Raw genomic sequence first — 18545 nt, 5'->3', positions numbered from 1 at the left:
CAATACCCTGAATCGATTCAATTCCTATTAAATTCGGAATGTTTCATTTACAATACCACTCGAGTTGGTTCTGAAAATATTTGTACATAATTAATACTGTTAATTATGGCAACAATTATGGCATATGGAGATTTGTTGTGTGTACATTAACAACAGAATCGAAAGCAGTTACGTTAATGTACTTTTTATTTAACATGACCAGCACACTGATCACGTGACATTCAGTGCTACTTTTAATACCGAGGTAGAATGCGTCATAAATGACAGCAGAATTCTGAAAATGTAAATAAATTACACAGTATGTAATAAACACCCTAGAATTCTAATTTTTCCCTGCAAGCTGTCATCATGTGCATTTATGTGCAGCACATAAATAAAACTGATGTGTTTCCCGCTGGCATAAAGGTCTCTCAATTTTCCAAACTAGTCTAGGACTGACAGGAAGGTTGCAGAAAAACAGGCACTTGTTTTCAGCAGAGGTGGGGTCACCTGGTGCAGTCCAAATGAGAGAGGAGGAACTGGATGAGGTTGCATCTAGATATTACAATCTTTGGGAATGTTCAGTGCTGGATGACAGAAGAAGAGGACATCTTGGAGCCTTTTAAATTTAAGATCATCAACACTGAAAAAACCCAGATGTTTCCAGTGAAGGGACTGGTGATTTCAATACGGTCTTTTGTTGGTGTGTGATAAAACTATAGTGTTGCTAAAGGAGGGTCTTTCTAGTGGAGAAAATTGATGCTCTAGGTGATGCCATCAAGTCCATCGGCCCTGGAAGCGGATACGACAGGGATACTGAGCTTTGGTAGGGGGTTTCAGACGAGCAGATCGGGGGTAAGCACACCTACTGGTGAGAAAATAGCCCAGACTAGAGCCGGGTGGGAGACATCATAATAACTTTCTCTTATGCAGTTAAAAAAGTTTTGTTTAAATGTCTTTGAGAAAATACGTTGATTTTTTTGCACTTTACTATACATACAGTATTTACTGTCAATGTTACAGGCAACTTTTATAAAAGTTTCTCATCATTGTAAAGCTGTGTCAGTGTGATGAAGTCCTCAAACGACTTGACGACTTTATTGACAGATCTGTCAAGTCGATTTGAAAAAATTAGGTCATTAAATACATAGTATACACAGGTGTGTGAGAATGTGGGAAATTATATACTAGTTGCGTCTGGCCAAGCAGTGCGCAGCAGGTGCCCTTTTAATTTTCACCCCTGCCCTTCCAAATGTCTTTGCACGCTACTGCTGTGTGGTACTGTGTTAACTGGACTGGACCTTTCTATAGTTGCTGGGTTACAACCTGTATAAACCTTACTATAAATTGCGTGTTGCACACACACATCTATACATGTATACACGCACTCACAAGTCTCGTACGTTACTCTCGTGATAACAGTGGTTAGACGTGCGAATGACGCAGTTTGGTGTCGGGGGAGGGAGGGGAGCAGAGCAGCAGTGTAGGAAAAGAGGAGGAAGCAGCAGCTACAGTAGCGAGGATGGCGGAGTCACACCTCTGAAGGTAAAACAGTTATATATTATCACATTAACAGAGGACGTATGTCACCCCTCAACCTCACCCCACCACCGCAGCATGGTTACGCGTCCCTCCACAGATTACACACTCGCCACTGCCAGTGTCTTGTTACGGCGCGTGTTTAAAACGCTCGAGTGTCATTTTTTTGCGGTGGCGAGTCGGAACGCACTCTTTTGTTCAGCTTCGGAATGGCCGCTGTTTTTTCACAGTATTTTATTTTTTCCCTCTGCTAATATTCAGTACGGGAGCACAACAGGTACAGCTCGGCCGCCTTCAGCGGTTGTTCTGCTGGAACACAAAGCCCGTCCCCGCTGCCTGTGCTCCTCGGGTGCCTGCTGCTCTATCGCGCTCCGCTGGCTGCAGCAAAGGTTTCCCCCTGGTCGTTCGGACTCACGGCCGATGGGTCGGTCCGCGTCCGACAGCCGCTCTGATCGGGCCTACACTCACAGTTAACCGTTTTCGACACCAAACGTATAGCTTAGTGTAAATAAATGTGTCAGTGGAAACCTCCTCAGACTCTGGTACATTCAATTAAAGGCGTTTTGTCTGGGACTTCTTCGCTCTATCGCTCACTAAAACCCAGTTAGCTGGTGTGCTAACTCGTCTGCTAGCTGACGTTAGCATTCTGGGCATTACTGACGTTTGCTTTGCTGTTGACGTTTAGATTAGCTACTTTCCCCCTGCCTTGTTGTCAGTCGTTAGCAGGATTAGTCAGAATGTTTTTCTCTCTTTTCAAGGATTGGTCGCTGGAGATAAACACTGTAGCTGCTTTCTCTGTCAGTCCAAATGCCGCCTTGACTTATATTAGATGTTTTCAGTTGGGTTGGCTATAGAATATTAGTTAGCATACCTTGTTAACAGTCAAAGCTCAACATGTAGCATAAGGAATGTCCGCGTCAAAGGAGGCTATTTCTGCCACACCAGTGACTGTTTAATAGCCTGTGTTTTTCCAGGGGCGTTCACATTATGTTGTTTAGTTCATCTCGGAAGACGAGTTGAATTTCTGACTTGGTACTGTTTAATCAGTAGTCTGTTTGCAAGGACCCTGTAGCCACGAAGCTAGCTGCGTCCCGTGGAGTGCTGTGTAGCAGAAGCAGTAGCTGAGAGCTGCCAACTCACCTCTGTTTTGCTATGTTGCCTCAATATTAACGCTACACGGATGTCAGTTAAGTTTAGTGGGCCCAGTTTAATCCCGATTTGTTGGCTCACGAATACTATAAAATATGACAACAAAAGCTTGATTTTAGCCATTTCCTGACTTAGGGTCTGGTAAAAAAATAATTATATATATATTTGACATATCATATTGATACAGTGGCTTCACGTACGTTTTCTAATGTATTCTCTGATAAAACTATTTAATTGATCCAGAATGTACTGTAATGGTTTAAAAAGCCCAAGTGCACTGATATTATCAAATGGGTTTAAGATATCCTCAATGGATAATGCATTGGTCTTGTGGAATAGATTTCTTTCAAAGCTATATGAGTTGGTTTAAAGTATTACATTCACTGAGTAGTCCCTGTGTTAAGTTATGAATGTATCACTTAACTAGATCTAATGTTTTACCGTAGCTTTTTTCAATAAACGCCACAATTAGCTTTTTATGATTCCCTGATGCCTGTGTTGTAGACAGCTGTGAAGGCCAATGTGTGTGAAGTGCCAATTATTAATGTGATAGTATAACAAAGTTTTTAAAAACTTGATTTTAGTATTTTTGGTATTTCATAAGATTTTGTTATGAAATACAGAGATAAATCTGAACAAATTATGTTTACATTCAGTTTGTTATAAGCAGGCGATGTACAAGGGCAGGACATGGCGAGAACAACCATAAAAGGAAGTTGCTTGCACTGTTTGTTTTAGATTACCCCAGCGAATGGACTGGTCTGGTTATTCTCACTTTATGTTAATAATTATTTATACAGGTATGGCTATTACAGTCAGCATTATATGTTCATATCTTTATTTATGGTACTAGCAGTTGATAGCTTTTTTATTTACAGAATACACTTTTAGGCTTTCATTCACCATGTAAAGGGGTGCTTCCTTTAACCCCATATTTCTTTTGACCAAAAGGTCACATGACCTGTTGTTGTGGGGACGACATGCTTTGAAGGCCACTTCTAAAGATTACTCTCAGCAGTCCTAACCTTTTCACCTAGCTCTGATCCTGAGCCAAACCTGCGTCTCTTTTTTTTGCTACAGCTTATCTTGTACTCGTGCTAGAGAGCATTACACAGTTACTGAAGTACAACAAAAACAGAGACTAAACAGCGACGGTCTGCCAGAAATTTTCTGGCTCATTTTGTCACATAAAGATCCAAATGGTTGGTTGTTTCATTTGGCTGACGTGCAAACATTTACAATGTAACTGTTGCCTTACTTTTATAGGTTAAGTCTAGGAACCTAAATGCATGCTTAGGTGGGGCTGTAAGCTTACAGTAATGTCAACACCAGTTGGGTTGTGTTTGTTTAGTAGGAGTAAGTTCCAGTTATGCTTCGTACATTCAACAAATTTGTGTGGACTGGCACACTTCGTGCTACTTAACTCATGGTACTAATAACCAACCAGACCTGTTTGAGGTGTTTTTTCCTTCTTAACATTTAAGGACGACTATTTCAACTGGTCTTTTGTATTACACATCCTTATTTTCTGCAAGATGCATCTTATATTACACATCTATCCCTCAGTAGATTCCTTAAAAGTAGTTAAATTGATCATTTGTTTTAAAATATAGATTGTGCTTTGCGTACTTTCCTGTGGTACTGGGCATGATATTATTTTGGAGAGGAGTTGACTTGACTTGCTGTTTTTCTGGCCCTTTTTCTTTCCAGCATAATAAAAGTTTTTTTTAAAGAACAGCATTTCCTTAAGGTGTGGTCTTCCTGCAAAATTTTCCTGCAAAATATTGTTTTCCTGCAAAGTGTTGCAGAACAAGGAATTTGTCTGCCGCATGTTCCTGCATGCATTGCTGTTTGTAGCATGTCTCTGGTATTATATAAAAAAAACTTTTTGAGTTTAGTCACTCATTGTTCTGGGCAGTGCTTGTAATTTAACAGGGGTATTTATTAGCAGTGTTCTAACAGATACTTTCAGGTGGATGACTTAGCTGCTGAAAAGTGAGAGTAATTGCTTGAACATTTTTGCAAATAAATTTTCTTTCCCCCCCAACAGCTTATCTTCGAAGGATTAGAAAACTTTGGTGACCTTTGCAGCCTGAAAGAACTTCTGTCTGAAGGTCCTGAGAGCGTGTGCAGTTCAAACACTTAAGCATGTGGCTCATGGATGCCACAGTCCAGCAACTGAAAAGGATTTCTTTTTCCATGGCATTTTAACAAAGGAACTAAATATCAAAAGCATTGGATCACAAGGCATTTGTTTGAAGGATCATCATAAATGTGTGGGTCTGCACAGGGATGTTTTCTTTAGAAACCTCCATGGCTGTATGCGTCCCTTTTTTCCCAAATAAGTAATCGGACAAAAGAGACTCCCATGAGCAACTCTGCAGGAGACCCGATAACGTCGACATGAGTAGTACTTTAGGCAAAGAAAAAGATTCTAAAGAAAAGGACCCCAAAGGTGGTCCAGCAGGGAAAGAAAGGGAAAAGGAGGCCAAGGCACTGGCCAGCTTGGTCAAAGATGGTGGCAAAGAATCGAAGACCAAAGGGAAAGATGCCAAAGAAGGAAAGAAGGACACCAGCAGTTCAACACCGGGTGTTGCCTTCTCTGTTGACAATACGATAAAGCGACCAAACCCGGCACCAGGTACACGCAAGAAGTCCAGTAATGCTGAGGTGATCAAAGAACTTAATAAATGTCGGGAAGAGAACTCAATGAGACTGGACCTTTCTAAAAGGTCTATCCATATGCTTCCCACCTCCATTAAGGAGTTGACACAGCTTGCTGAACTCTACTTATACAGCAACAAGCTACAGAGCCTGCCAGCTGAGGTGGGTTGCCTTTCGGGCCTGGTCACACTAGCCCTGAGTGAGAACTCCCTGACCAGTTTGCCTGACTCCCTGGACTCCCTTAAGAAGCTTAAGATGCTCGACCTCCGGCACAACAAGCTGAGAGAGATACCGGCTGTTGTCTACCGGCTGTCATCTCTGGCCACGCTGTATCTACGCTTCAACCGTATCACAACAGTAGAGAAGGATATTCGAAACCTATCCAAGCTGACTATGCTCAGCATCCGTGAGAACAAGATTAAACAGCTGCCTGCAGAGATAGGTGAGTAAAACCAATGTTCAAAGATGGAACCGATAACTTGTGTTTTTGTAGGGCAAGAAGTAGTCCTTCCTGCCAGCAGCCACAAGTTATTGTGAAGTCATCTTGTGCTCATAATGTTGTCACTATTATGCAGAGAGTTCTGGTTATAAAACTCTTTAGGTTGTACTAAGACAAATTTGTTGTGGCTACCTACAAATAAATATTTTCAGTTTGTGAATGTAAATATGGTTTTCTATATTTGTACTAAGAGCAGTACAGACACGTTCATCTTGAAGTAACCAAGTATTTGAATTGTGTGTACATCTTTCTCTAGGGGAGCTTTGCAGTCTTATTACTCTTGATGTTGCCCATAACCAGTTGGAACACCTACCGAAAGAGATTGGGAATTGCACACAGATAACCAACCTCGATTTGCAGCACAACGAGCTCTTGGATCTTCCAGAGACTATAGGTAACTAAAGAATGTTTTATGACTCATAAGCATAGGTAACATAATGTGTGTCAACACAAATTCATAAATGTTTAAAAGGAACGGAATGTAACGAGGTTGCTGGTGTCATTTCAGGGAATCTGGCCAGCATAAATCGCTTAGGTCTGAGATATAATAGATTATCAGCCATCCCCAGATCATTAGCCAAATGTCGAGAACTGGAGGAGCTTAACCTTGAAAACAACAACATTTCAGTGTTGCCAGAGGTAAGTAGGACTTGGAAGTTAATCTCAAATGTGAATACAGACTAATACAAAAATAAAGAAATAATACTTTCAGTCTAAATTTGTTGTATATTTAGCCGACCCTATATATTTTTTTCCTTCTGCAGTGCTTTTGACAATTTAAATTCAAATTGACAGACATGAAATTAATTTGAGAACCTCAACCCTGCCTCTGCTCTTAAATGGGTTCAAATGTATGTTTTTAAATGTATGCATGCATTGGTACACCTTAATTGTGATCACAAACCTTAATGTATTTGCATCAAGGACTGTGCAGAAACTCTGCAGGATCATGTTATATACTTGTCTACCACATATATAGCTTATTAATGCACATTCCTTTTCACCTCTGAGGACATGCTGAGCAAAAACCAGTCTACACTGATATAGTTATTCTGGTTCTGATTATGTGGTCTTTGTCGTGCCTCTTTTTTTTGTGTCTAACCAGGGTCTGCTTTCAAGTTTGGTGAACCTGACGAGTCTAACACTGGCGAGGAACTGCTTCCAGTCATACCCTGTGGGTGGACCATCCCAGTTTTCCACAATCTACTCTCTCAACATGGAGCACAACCGAATCAACAAGATTCCCTTTGGTATCTTCTCCAGAGCCAAGGTGTTAAGCAAGCTTAACATGAAGGTACAAACATATACATGTTTATCTCTATGAGGTAAATTCATGAAACACTGACCTCCTGCTACTTTCTGTGTGCTCTTATTTATTTTATTTTTTTACAAACCTCAGGTGTGTTTCAGCACTAGACGATAATAAAATCTGTGACTCTTTTTCACTGCAAATGTTCTGACTTGTCAAAAAGAAAAACGCAGGTGTTTCCAACTGCTGTGATTGATTGATCTCAGTTAGTCGTGGCAGTGAGCCACAATGTACAATACCAGGATGCTGAAACTGAAGCATATCAATGGAATCCAGCCATCGGCTTATTAGTAACACCAGTGCTTTCCTACTGTGACTATACTGTCAGAACTAAAATTACGAGAAATGCACACGTTTTAAGTCTTAATAAAAACATGTTTTAAGAACTCCAAATCCAGGATGCCAAATCCATCATTTTATTCATCGTGTGCATTTTGTGCTTAACAGGCAAAATTCAGTAACCAAAATAATATCTCAAAAAACAAAAATGAATAATGTACACAGGGTAAGCATTTGAATTAGATGGCAAACATGCCGCATCATGTTTACCTCCATCTCCTCTTAAACATATAAGCAACCTCTTACAACACTAGTTTACACTAGTATTGATAATTAGCTAGTCAATATTGTGTTCACACAGGGCCTTCTTATTTTCAGGAATAATTCCTGTCTGTTGTTCACCTTTCAAATTAACTGTTTGTAAGTGGCCATCGTAGTCATTTCCCTGAACCATTAATTAAACGGAATACTACTTTTGACTCTCCAGTGTCTGAGAATAATCTTACAACCAGTGGTCAGAGCTAGTTTACGCCACAGCAGTTGGTGAGCTGATAACTTCACTCCCTCTGTTATTATACCCAACATAGTGCCAGTCTCAGTGATAGTTCTGTCCTCTACTGTTATATTTTCCCATGAATTCTCTAACCTTTGACATTCATATAGCTTATGGATAAGTGTACCCCTACTCCTATCAAAGCGCCAGGACATATCTGATTCCCGTATATTCTGTCTTGCCATATTACAGGGTGGTAAAATATCTTCTATGAATGATCTTGTATATAATTAATTGTGTCTGCATTTCCCTTGAGATCTTGCACCAGGACCCCACAATATCTTTCCAAGTCTCAGTAGGGATCCCACCCCGTAAATCCTCCTCGCAGGCTTAACTCCCAGGCCCATCCCGTTGTGGTGGGTGATATTGTCTCATTAGGTTATAGAATCCAAATGTCCCGCCTTTCTGAAATAATAATAATAATAATATATATGTACTAAGCCTTTAGGCCGGCCACCATTAGATTTGTTTTTAGCAATGTTATAATGACAATACAGTATAGTAGTTTATATAGTAGTATAATAGTTATCTCTCACAATAGCATCCTGGTTGTCACCCTAAATAATGTTTCAGGTAAAACTGGTGTCTGTCTTACTATTTCATGTACTTAAAATATCTGCTGTGAAAAGGGTCTATTACACCAAGTCTATTCAAGGCATGCCTGAGCGTTATGCTGTATGAACTCATTGACGACTTGATAATATATAAGACCAACTTTCAGTCACATTATTCCAATCCAGATGCCAGTGATCACAGAATTTGCCAGACTTGAAAAAAACAAAACAAGGCCTAAGGCATTTGCACAGTACTGTAGATATAATTATATACCTAAAATTGAACAAGGTTCAATGATGTGTCTTTATTTGTTGTGAAAATGTAAGTTGTACATGTACGTTTCTTAAGCAGCACTTAAGGGGTTGGCACAACAAAAAAAACTGCATTTAAATGGAGCACATGGCTTGGTCTCAGGATGTATGTTAAATGCTAATGCTGGAATTACATTGGGAAAACAACTGTGGAACTGTTTTTTTTCTCAACCATTGCTCACTGCTAAGTGTGTGAAGTTATAAGTCTGTGTTGCACCAGGTAACATAGCTGACATAGTCCAGTGGGCCGCTCATCCTCTCAAACAGCACTTTCCTTGTGTTGACCCTGTGCATTGTCAGTTATTAACCTAATGGTGGTATTCTGCTGTCTTTCTCAGGACAACCAGTTAACATCTCTGCCACTGGACTTTGGCACGTGGACGAGCATGGTCGAGCTTAACTTGGCCACCAATCAGCTGACAAAGATCCCGGAGGACGTCTGTGGTCTGGTCTCTCTGGAGGTGAGCCTTGCGTATGCAAATAAAGTGGGAGTTGAACTTTCCAGTGCAGAAAATCCAGTGAAGAATAAGAGCCTACATACATACAATACATTTTATATTTAGTGCAAGCGACATGAAAGAAGGAGTGACTGTCTACACATTAGTGTCTGAATCCTCCAGGCCAATAGCTGATGTAATAAATGTGTTGCCGCAGGAGTTTGCTAGACAACTTTGACTCACAACATGCTTATTGCATGTTTTAGTGCTTCAAATAATAGCTGAAATGTACACACCTTTTTTTCTTTCAAGGTATTTATATTCATGTTGTTCAGCCTGAATATTGATTGTGCAGCACAGCTGATGATGTAGCATAGCTGCTGGCTGTTTTGCCTCAACCCAGTTTATGTCCAGTGTCATAATTCTGCTGTGTGTGTCAGGTCTGTTTCTTAGCAAAAATGTCCACTGTCTTGACAGGTGTTGATATTGTCCAATAATCTTCTCAAGAAGTTACCACATAGTATTGGGAACTTGAGGAAACTGCGAGAGCTTGACTTGGAGGAGAACAAGTTGGAATCTCTTCCCAATGAAATTGCTTATCTTAAAGATTTACAGGTAAGTTTCCCCAGACATTCATTTCTTTCCATTACACTTGTTTTTCTATGCTATCGGAAACAATAACCGTTATTATTAACTTTTAATGATTTCTTTATTATCCAAAGCAAAGAAATTAAGAAAATACTCACATTTAAGAAGCTTAAACAATTGGAAATCTTGTTTTAATCATGAAAAAAAACGACTTCAAACTGATTAATTGATTATCAAAATCTTTGTTGATTAATTTAGTAATCGATTAATAATCGACACGGGACATGCCCTCTATCTGTTAGATATTCATGCATAGATTTGATGATAAATGTTTGAAATGAAGTGTCGTCCATAAAGACCATTTTTTAAATGTCCTCTGTGTGTTTGGTAAATGGTAGGAGTTCAATGATGTGCGTATTTGTACCACTAGGTTCAGTACAGGATGTTTGATGCAGCAAGTTTTGTTTGCAAGTGCAAAATTAAACCAGTGCCACATTGCAGAATACATTTTTTTTCCTTCTTCCGCTGTGTTAACCATAATCCAGTTTGGTCACAATGCAAAGATACTGTATTGAGTAGCACAACTTTGTTGCACCTCTAGTGAAGAGTAGATGTACAACCTTGTAGAATCACTTGATTTATTTATTATTTCATGCAGTATTCAGACTTACACTTCTCATACACCTCCATCCTAACCCCTAAATACCCTGTGCTCTCACTTCTTATTACTTTCATTAGAAATTGGTGTTGACGAATAATCAGCTGACCACATTACCCAGAGGCATCGGGCACCTCACCAATCTGACTCATCTGGGTTTGGGTGAGAACCTGCTGCAACACCTTCCCGAGGAGATTGGTAAATACCCATGTCATCAACTACTGTGCTTGTATCAGTGACATGCTGAGGCCTGGAGAAATGTGACTTTACTACTTGCTGTGTCACAAACCATCACAACAGTGTTCTTGAGTGATGGTGTGGAACCAGAAATGATACAGAGTCATTTCAAGAAAGAATCTAAATAACAAATCATTTTCCTTCATTCTCCCGTGTTTCTGACACTGCTTTGTTTTAAGCACATTGTTCCCAAAGACCTATAGATTGCATGTTAATATTCATGCCATTGGTAACTTTTGTTAGTTAAAAATCTCATCTACATCCTAACCAGGTTAATTTTTAAGAGAAGATTTGAACAAAACAAACAATAATATCCGTAACAACACAAATTTTAAGTTGTTAGAATTGGCACAAAAGCAGTACATTATTATTTAATTGTAACTCTTTGGCCCCCTTTACCTCTGGCATAAAAACTTTCTGTGATCAGATTGCAATCAGATGGCACCTGACCACTTGTAAGTACCGGTGTAAATACACCCGAGGACGGATTGTTATCTGCGAAACCGCTTAGGGAGGTGGTCCAAGCACAGGTGACGTGACAGCAGCGATAAAACTGCACACCCTCTTCTGCTTTCATCAAAGACGACTTCTTCCCCTGCTTCCAAAAGCAAAGAGTCCATATGATGGCTCATGGTGTCGTTGTCGTTGTTGTCGTTGTTGTCGTTGTTGTTGTTGTTGATGTTGATGATATGGCAGCACACAGAGGGGGAGGTGATGTAAGGGGGAGTGACTGTGATCGGAAAGTGGCTGGATCTTGATGTGGACACCGGAGACTGGTTAGGGTTATGTTAATATTAGGTGTAAATGCAAGTCAAAATGTGTGTTGAAATATCATTTTAGATTAATTATTATTACCCATCTTATTTTACAGACTGAAGATAACGCTCACAGAGCTGCACAAATATCACACATTAATCCTTTTAAATGTTTTTTTTTTAATAAATCAGAATTATGATGTAAAAATGACCATTCCCTCTTGAGTAGTTAGTTGAATGGAAAAAAGGACTTCTACACATTCTTCTCCACCTAAAGAAACCATTTTATTTTTTACCCAAAGTGATGTATGCACAAGACTGTGAACATACTGAACAACACCATGACAAGATTTAGTGTAGAAAGAAAATGTAGTCTAAATAATTTAGACTGATACAATAAATAAAAAACAGGAATAGAAATGTAATACTTGCTAAATGCTTGCATGCTAAATTACAGCTTAACACTCCTTTTCTTAAAAGGGATATTGTAAATGAAGTAACAGTAACAGTGGACATATGAGTCCTCTTTAGAAAAATAGTCATGTATGCCACAATAACATTGTTCATGTAACTTACTGCAAGTTTAAACCAGATTTCACTAAAATTATTGCTTAATACTCCTTTTCTAAAAAAGGGATATACAATGTAAATGAAACATAACTACATCCACTTCAGATAAATAGGCATGTATGCCTGCATAACATTTTTTTTTAAATGAAAATAACTATTATAAGCTCGTCACAGTACACTTAATGAAAATTAGCAATTCTTATGTAAGAATACAAGCATGTCTGTTTTTTCTGGGAGGATTCTTGAGCGCATATTAAATTAATATGAACGTTAGTAAAGTTACGTTACCGTCGTCAATGGAGGTCGCAGTGGAGCTTTGACCAGAAACGTTAGCGCTCGTACGCAGGCGGTGTCTGACATTCTTGGTAATAACACATGACATTCTTGGTAATAATGCCATGCTGGGTTGACAAATGTTTCAACATGTTGCTAGTATTTGCACCCTTACACGATATCAACTGATTACAAGCGGCAGAATTTTCTGCCCGTTTGATGAAATGGAACCAGACTTTGGATCTCTTTCTCCTCTCCATGACACTTCCTAGTGTTATGGGAGCAGCTGAGAGTTAAGATTGTATCCCTTAAAGAGAGCGGGAGGTGCGCGTTGCGTGATGACGTCAGTGTGTTGTGTGCGTGAGCGACGGTGTAGTGAGTGGTTTTTTTGGATATACAAGAGAGAAGTATTAGCCGACAAAAAGCTTATAACTGCACCGGAAGAAGTGTTCAGGTTGATTGTTACAATAAACACTCAAGATAATGAATCAAGAGGTGTCCGTTCATATGTTTACCTGCTGTGTGGAGTTAATTGGGTAATTGAACCTGAAGCGAAGTGATACTTCTTCAGCCCTGGCGAACAACAGCGTGTCCTCCCCTACACTAACTACGGTCAGGGAGCTGAGTAGGAAAGTTTAACACTCGTGTGGTGTGAAGATCTGAGTCGTCGCAGAGTGTGACGTAAATGTACCGCGACGCAAAATTTCAGGGAAACCGGAAAAAAACGTGGTGCAGTGAAAAGAGAGCATCGTTTTCAGAACAATTGATAACGTTGGAGGAGTACAATTCCGATGGAATCGGTCAGTTGGAATCGGTGCTGATCAAACCGAGTTGGCCTTGTTGCTGGTCATCTTTTCTCAGCTACAGTCTTGGATTATAAAAGAGTAGCATTACACTTTCAGACACAAATAACACTGTTGACATTACAGAAGATGCCACGCGCAAATACTAACGCTGCCTGACGTCTGTCCTCAGGTACACTGGAGAACCTAGAGGAACTATACCTCAACGACAACCCCAACCTGCACAGCCTCCCATTCGAGCTGGCCCTCTGCAGCAAGCTGTCCATCATGAGCATCGAGAACTGTCCCCTCAGTCACCTGCCTCCCCAGATTGTGGCAGGAGGGCCCTCCTTCATCATCCAGTTCCTCAAGATGCAGGGACCATACCGTGCCATGGTCTGAGCCAAAAGCAGCTCAGTATCAGTCCCACTTAAATCCAAACCCTCCACTTGCTCTGCACTTGCGCCTGACGCCTCCCCCTTATGTGTATCATCCACTGTAAAGTAAACAGACTCACCACACTCGGTGTCAAGGGGGAAGTGAAAGGAGGAGAAAGAAGAGGAAAAGCATTTCTTTTACCACCCTCCTGCAGAAACAAGGCAAATCTGGAGACTTGACTTCTGTGTTGCTCCAGAGGTGATCACGGTCATTTTAGGACCCCGGGCACCCCCTGTTCATCTTTCATTCCGAATCATACAAGAGGAAAAATATTTCCATCTCTTTGCCAAACCTGAAGATATATAAAGTGATATATATATTGAGTAACTGTGAGCTAAGTGGCAAGTCTTTTAACCGTATAAACCATGCTCCCATTGCCAATGTATTTACAGTAATTACAAGCATCTATTATGTGAGCAAGGATACAATTGTATGCAAAAACAAACAAAAAATGTCTTTTTGAACTTCACATTTACTGCTGCTGCCGCCGTAATTTGAACTGTCGTCGAGTTATATTTTCTTTTGATATTCCCTTTTTTTTATCATCTTCCTTGGTATAACTTAAGTTAATTGCTTTTTGACCATAGAGAACAAAGGTCTAATGATAGTGTGTTCATTTTTCTTTTTTCTTTTTTTTTAACTGTGCCTATGTTTAGAGTGATCCAGTCAGTGGTTCATTTCTAAACACAATTATCCATGAGAATACAAAGATATAAATTATTTCGATTTTTCTTTTTTTTATTACTTTTTTTGTGTTTCTTTTTGCTGTTGTATTAATCTGTTAATACGGGCGATATCATTTGTAATATAGGGCGATTGGGGAGCTTTTGAACAAATGGCAGCAGTAGTTGGTTCAGCATTAAGCTAGTAATGTATACATATGACAAATGCCAATCATTAATGCTTGGGGAGGGAAGAGAGAGAGTGTGTAAGTTAGACTTGAGCAGGTGGCGCTGTGACCTCTGTCTTGAAGATTGACGCGTGACAAAAAGGTTTTAAGAAAAAGTCAAACATGCATAGGTGATGGGATAAGTGCTAGGAGATGCTTTTAAAAATGTATACAGATCCTGGTTGTTGCCTTGAGTGCAATTTTAGTTATGTTTACTTTTTTTTGTTTGTTTTATTGTTTTCAGTGTTGGACTGTGTGGCTGTAATCCAGTTGCTCATTGACCAACATATCAAGCATTTTCAAAAAAAGACATCTGGGTCTTTGGAGCAGTTGTGGTGAGTCAGTGAATCAGAGCTTCAAACACAGTTTCATAATAAAACATTAGCAGGTAAATTCACTCTTTTTTTTTTAACACGTTTCTGCATTGTTTTGTTCCTTTTTTTAATAGGGTCTCCCAATAATTCTAATTACATAATAGAGAAATGTTCCAATGATATTTTTTTAATATCATTTGTCCCACACTGTCCTAGCAATGCTGCTGCTCTTATGCACTTTTTTGTTTTTTTTGTTTAATTAAATTAAAAGATATTGGATCCCTCCTATATTTAGGCTAAAACACAGTAGCCTCTCATCACATGTGTTAAATGGGGGCATTTTTTCATAAATATATTATCTGTGGAATGGTTTATCATGTACATTTTTTTTATCAATTTGAATATTAATGTCGAGTTACATGAGCTCAGAATTTACTCATAATTTTTTTTTGGTGGGGGTTTCCTGTCAAACTGTAAAAGTATCCGTGTTGCAATGATGTGGTTTTAAAGTTCCCATATCCTGCTTTCTCAATCACAAGAGAAGATGGCTTATCGCAGTTCAGATCAGCATTGTTCATTTTTAAATCAGAAGTACATTTAGTGTTTTCTTTTCTCCTTTTTTCTAAATGATGACACATGTGTTCAGTTAGTATTATTTCAAGTGACTGTACATTAAAAGTTCCAAGTCCCAAAAGGTAATCAAACATTTTTTTTTCTCCCTTAGTGTAAATGTGTTGCATCCCGATTCTATATTCAGTCATGATTCTGTTTTGTATTGAAATATGTGAATCTATTTTTCTTTTTTCTTTTTTTTTGTTCTTTGCAGTCGCGCAGCATTCTTGTGTGTGTGGGCTGTGGTCTTGTTTCCTCTGTAGGTGGCCTCAGTGAAGATCACGCCACAGCTCACCTCTGCGCGGGGTCGAGTTATGGGGGAAATAAATGCACCGCTGCTTCTAATTTACCAGCAGAATCTGTTGCTGCTTCTTGTTCTGGACTGAAACATACTGTATGCTGTACAAGACAAAGGGGGGAGTGGGGGGAGCTGTGGGGAGGAGGAGGGCACGAGGTGGGAGAGAACCCCGCTCCCAACGCTGACACAGACTTCTTTTGAAAACCCTGACGCGGGGGACAAATCCACTGACCTTTTGAGTTTGGTGCGGTGGTTTTCTCACCGATCAAATCGTTGGGGACACAACAATGAGACAACACAACAAGGTGCATATTTGAGCTTAACGCAGTTACAGTACAAGACTGTCGGAAGAAGACAAAAAAAAAAATTGTAAAAAGGGCTTTCTGTGTTCATGCTCAACAACACACCGGAGGCATTGCATTCCTGGGTTTTATATAAAAGCTTTGGAAGTTCTTTTTTTGTGTATTTTATTTACGTTTAGCTGTAAACAATTGTGTGAAATGCCTTCAATGAGTACTCAAGGGTGAGATGTGCATTAGGTGTGCAGCAAGACGTGCTGTGACCCATTTTTACACTCAAGTCTCTTGTTTTTACTTCGTTCATGTGCCATTTTGCAAGGTTGAGAGTGCCAGTGTGTGAAGACACAAAAGGGGGTTGATGACGATGATGATGATGACCATGGTGGTGAAGGCAGAAACTGAAGTTCAAATGTATTGTAGAAGAGACGGCGATCACAGTCTGGCTCGACCTGTTGTTGGATCACAGCGCTGGGGAACCCTAAATAGTCGGTGTTTATTTTTCTATCATCTGTGATTTAAGGCCCTGGAGAGCGTCGCAGAATCAAACGTTTGATTCGCACCTTAAGCTTTCTTTTTCGTCGCCCTCTCTCTGGATCATACAACTTCTCTTTATTTCCTGCCTGGTTATTTTGTACAGGAACCAAGCATGTTGAACACATATTTGACATGATTTGTCTGGGTCAGAATCAGGCATTTTTTTGCTTAGAGGACTAAGATTTAGTGGCTATCTGGTGTATCTGCAAATGCTCCCTTTTTGTATATTGCAAAGGGTATTGAAGCATTGTGTGGCAATGCTTATCCTACTTAATCTACATTGACAAGCAGCCTTAATGGTCTTTTTTTAATGTGTTTGTTTGGCTATTCCTTGTGTCTATGGCCACTGACTGTACTTGATGACAAGCAACTGGTCGTTACGATGTAAATTTGGGTCTCGTTTTTTCTTTCTGTCTTTTTCCTTTTACTCTGTACAGTAATCTGACGTTGCGGTAGACTCAGTATTACGAAGATCTGTAATGTGATGAGAACTTTACAAAAAGAGTAGTAGTGCATTGGGGGAAGATAATGCCATTATGCTATCGAGTGGATGTGCATTAGCTCGCGTCTCACTCATGTTTGGCATTAAAGGGGAATTCCACTGAAACTGACTTGCATTTTTATTCTGCAAATGCAGATGCATATTAACGGAAATTGCTTCTTTTTTTTGTGATATCTGCTTTTACTTAACAGTTCATATCAGATAGAAATCATGTGATCGAGATCAGGGTGACGTTAAAATGATTAGCTTTAATGTCTGACATTAAGAATTAGACTTCATCTATATTTAAAAAAAAAAACAGTTTTGCAAAGGAATAAACATGAAAGCACACATACATATATATATACACACAAGATTAAATTACAGTGAGCAAGTTCTGGTGGAATAGCCCTTTAATGTGGAGCCGCCTGCTATTTCCCACTGCGTACCCGCCCTTAACCCTGACTCCCATCCACACACACACAAGAACTCACACAGCTCTCTCTATATTCTCTCCATACACTAACTTGACTGCCTTATGTGCACCAAGCAGAACCTTTATGACCGTGTTCATTTAATCAACGACGACGGGATAATCATTTTTCTCTTTCTTTCTTCAATGTCACTAAAGGGATCTGGGTCCACAGACTGAATCAGAATTGTTTTGGGTCAGTTGTCTCTTGGACGAGCAGATGCAGACATGACTACCTCGATGTGAGTCTCCATCGCTAACCACAGTGACCAAGATCCAGTCTGAGGTGTTTCTACCTGTGTACATACTGTACAAAGCTGCAGGTTGGCAGCACCAACTTGGATGTGGACCAGCAATTTTACTTTAACGTCCCTCTGTTGCTTTTTGTTCAGGTTGTACACACCTCTACTTAGTATTATTTGGCAAACATAAAGGGGAGAAGAAGAAAGAAAAAAAAAATCACTGATCTGTGTGCTTGGGTTGTAAATGACAAACCTTATGGACGCCCCCGTCCCCTGTTGTAAGACAGTTATCCTGAAAACAACTAGTTGCAGAGTGTTACTTTGCAAACGAGTGAAATTGACCATGTTTGGTGATGTTCTGTATGTACATACATCTTTTTAACTGTAATAAACCTATAAATATTTACAAATTCATGATGTGTGTCTATCGGTCTGTCGGTCACAGGTGCAGCGTGTGAAATTAAGCAACATTTATTCATGTTGACTTGCATGTTTGCAGTTATGTCTCCAAAAGTAAAATAATTGAACCAAACATTTACACACCGGACCTTTAAGTAATTAGATAGATAGATAGTGTTGCCCATCACATATATTGATCATGTGGAGTCAATAGTGCTGCATCATTTCTTGATGTGATGAATCACAGACATTTTTTTTGTGTATGTTATTTGTTCATGCACTCAGCTGTGGCCTGAGCTCTCTCTGTGCTCCAGTGCAACAACGCCCCCTGCTGGGTAATGTGTATATTTGATATTATTTCGAGCTGCCTGTGTGGCAGCACTTTACACTGAGCAGCTCTACGTTGAGAACGTGAACAGTGGCATCTTGA

The 18545-nt window shown here is 39.7% G+C and overlaps 1 protein-coding gene across 1 annotated transcript; it reads left to right on the top strand.

The window, feature by feature from the left end:
• Positions 1-1459: 1459 nt before the first annotated feature.
• shoc2 (SHOC2 leucine rich repeat scaffold protein) lies at positions 1460-18130 on the top strand. Its single transcript, XM_044028360.1, has 9 exons — positions 1460-1524; positions 4718-5773; positions 6087-6224; positions 6339-6469; positions 6936-7124; positions 9176-9298; positions 9752-9889; positions 10601-10718; positions 13331-18130. The coding sequence occupies exons 2-9, from the start codon at positions 5071-5073 to the stop codon at positions 13537-13539; spliced, it is 1749 nt and encodes a 582-aa protein (XP_043884295.1). The 5' UTR covers positions 1460-1524; positions 4718-5070; the 3' UTR covers positions 13540-18130.
• Positions 18131-18545: the final 415 nt, after the last annotated feature.

This window comes from Solea senegalensis, linkage group LG6 (genome assembly GCF_019176455.1).
Source record: "Solea senegalensis isolate Sse05_10M linkage group LG6, IFAPA_SoseM_1, whole genome shotgun sequence".
In the NCBI taxonomy this organism is placed as follows: Eukaryota; Metazoa; Chordata; class Actinopteri; order Pleuronectiformes; family Soleidae; genus Solea; species Solea senegalensis.
The sequence above is the reverse complement of the archived record's forward strand: the minus strand, read 5'-3'. Positions and strand labels throughout refer to the sequence as shown.

Bases quoted from the DNA above. Each gene is read 5' to 3' on its own strand.
- shoc2 (XM_044028360.1), top strand. From the start codon at position 5,071: ATGAGTAGTACTTTAGGCAAAGAAAAAGATTCTAAAGAAAAGGACCCC. The intron at 6,225-6,338 runs GTAACTAAAGAA...GTGTCATTTCAG, and splicing joins GGATCTTCCAGAGACTATAG to GGAATCTGGCCAGCATAAAT. The intron at 9,890-10,600 runs GTAAGTTTCCCC...TACTTTCATTAG, and splicing joins CTTATCTTAAAGATTTACAG to AAATTGGTGTTGACGAATAA.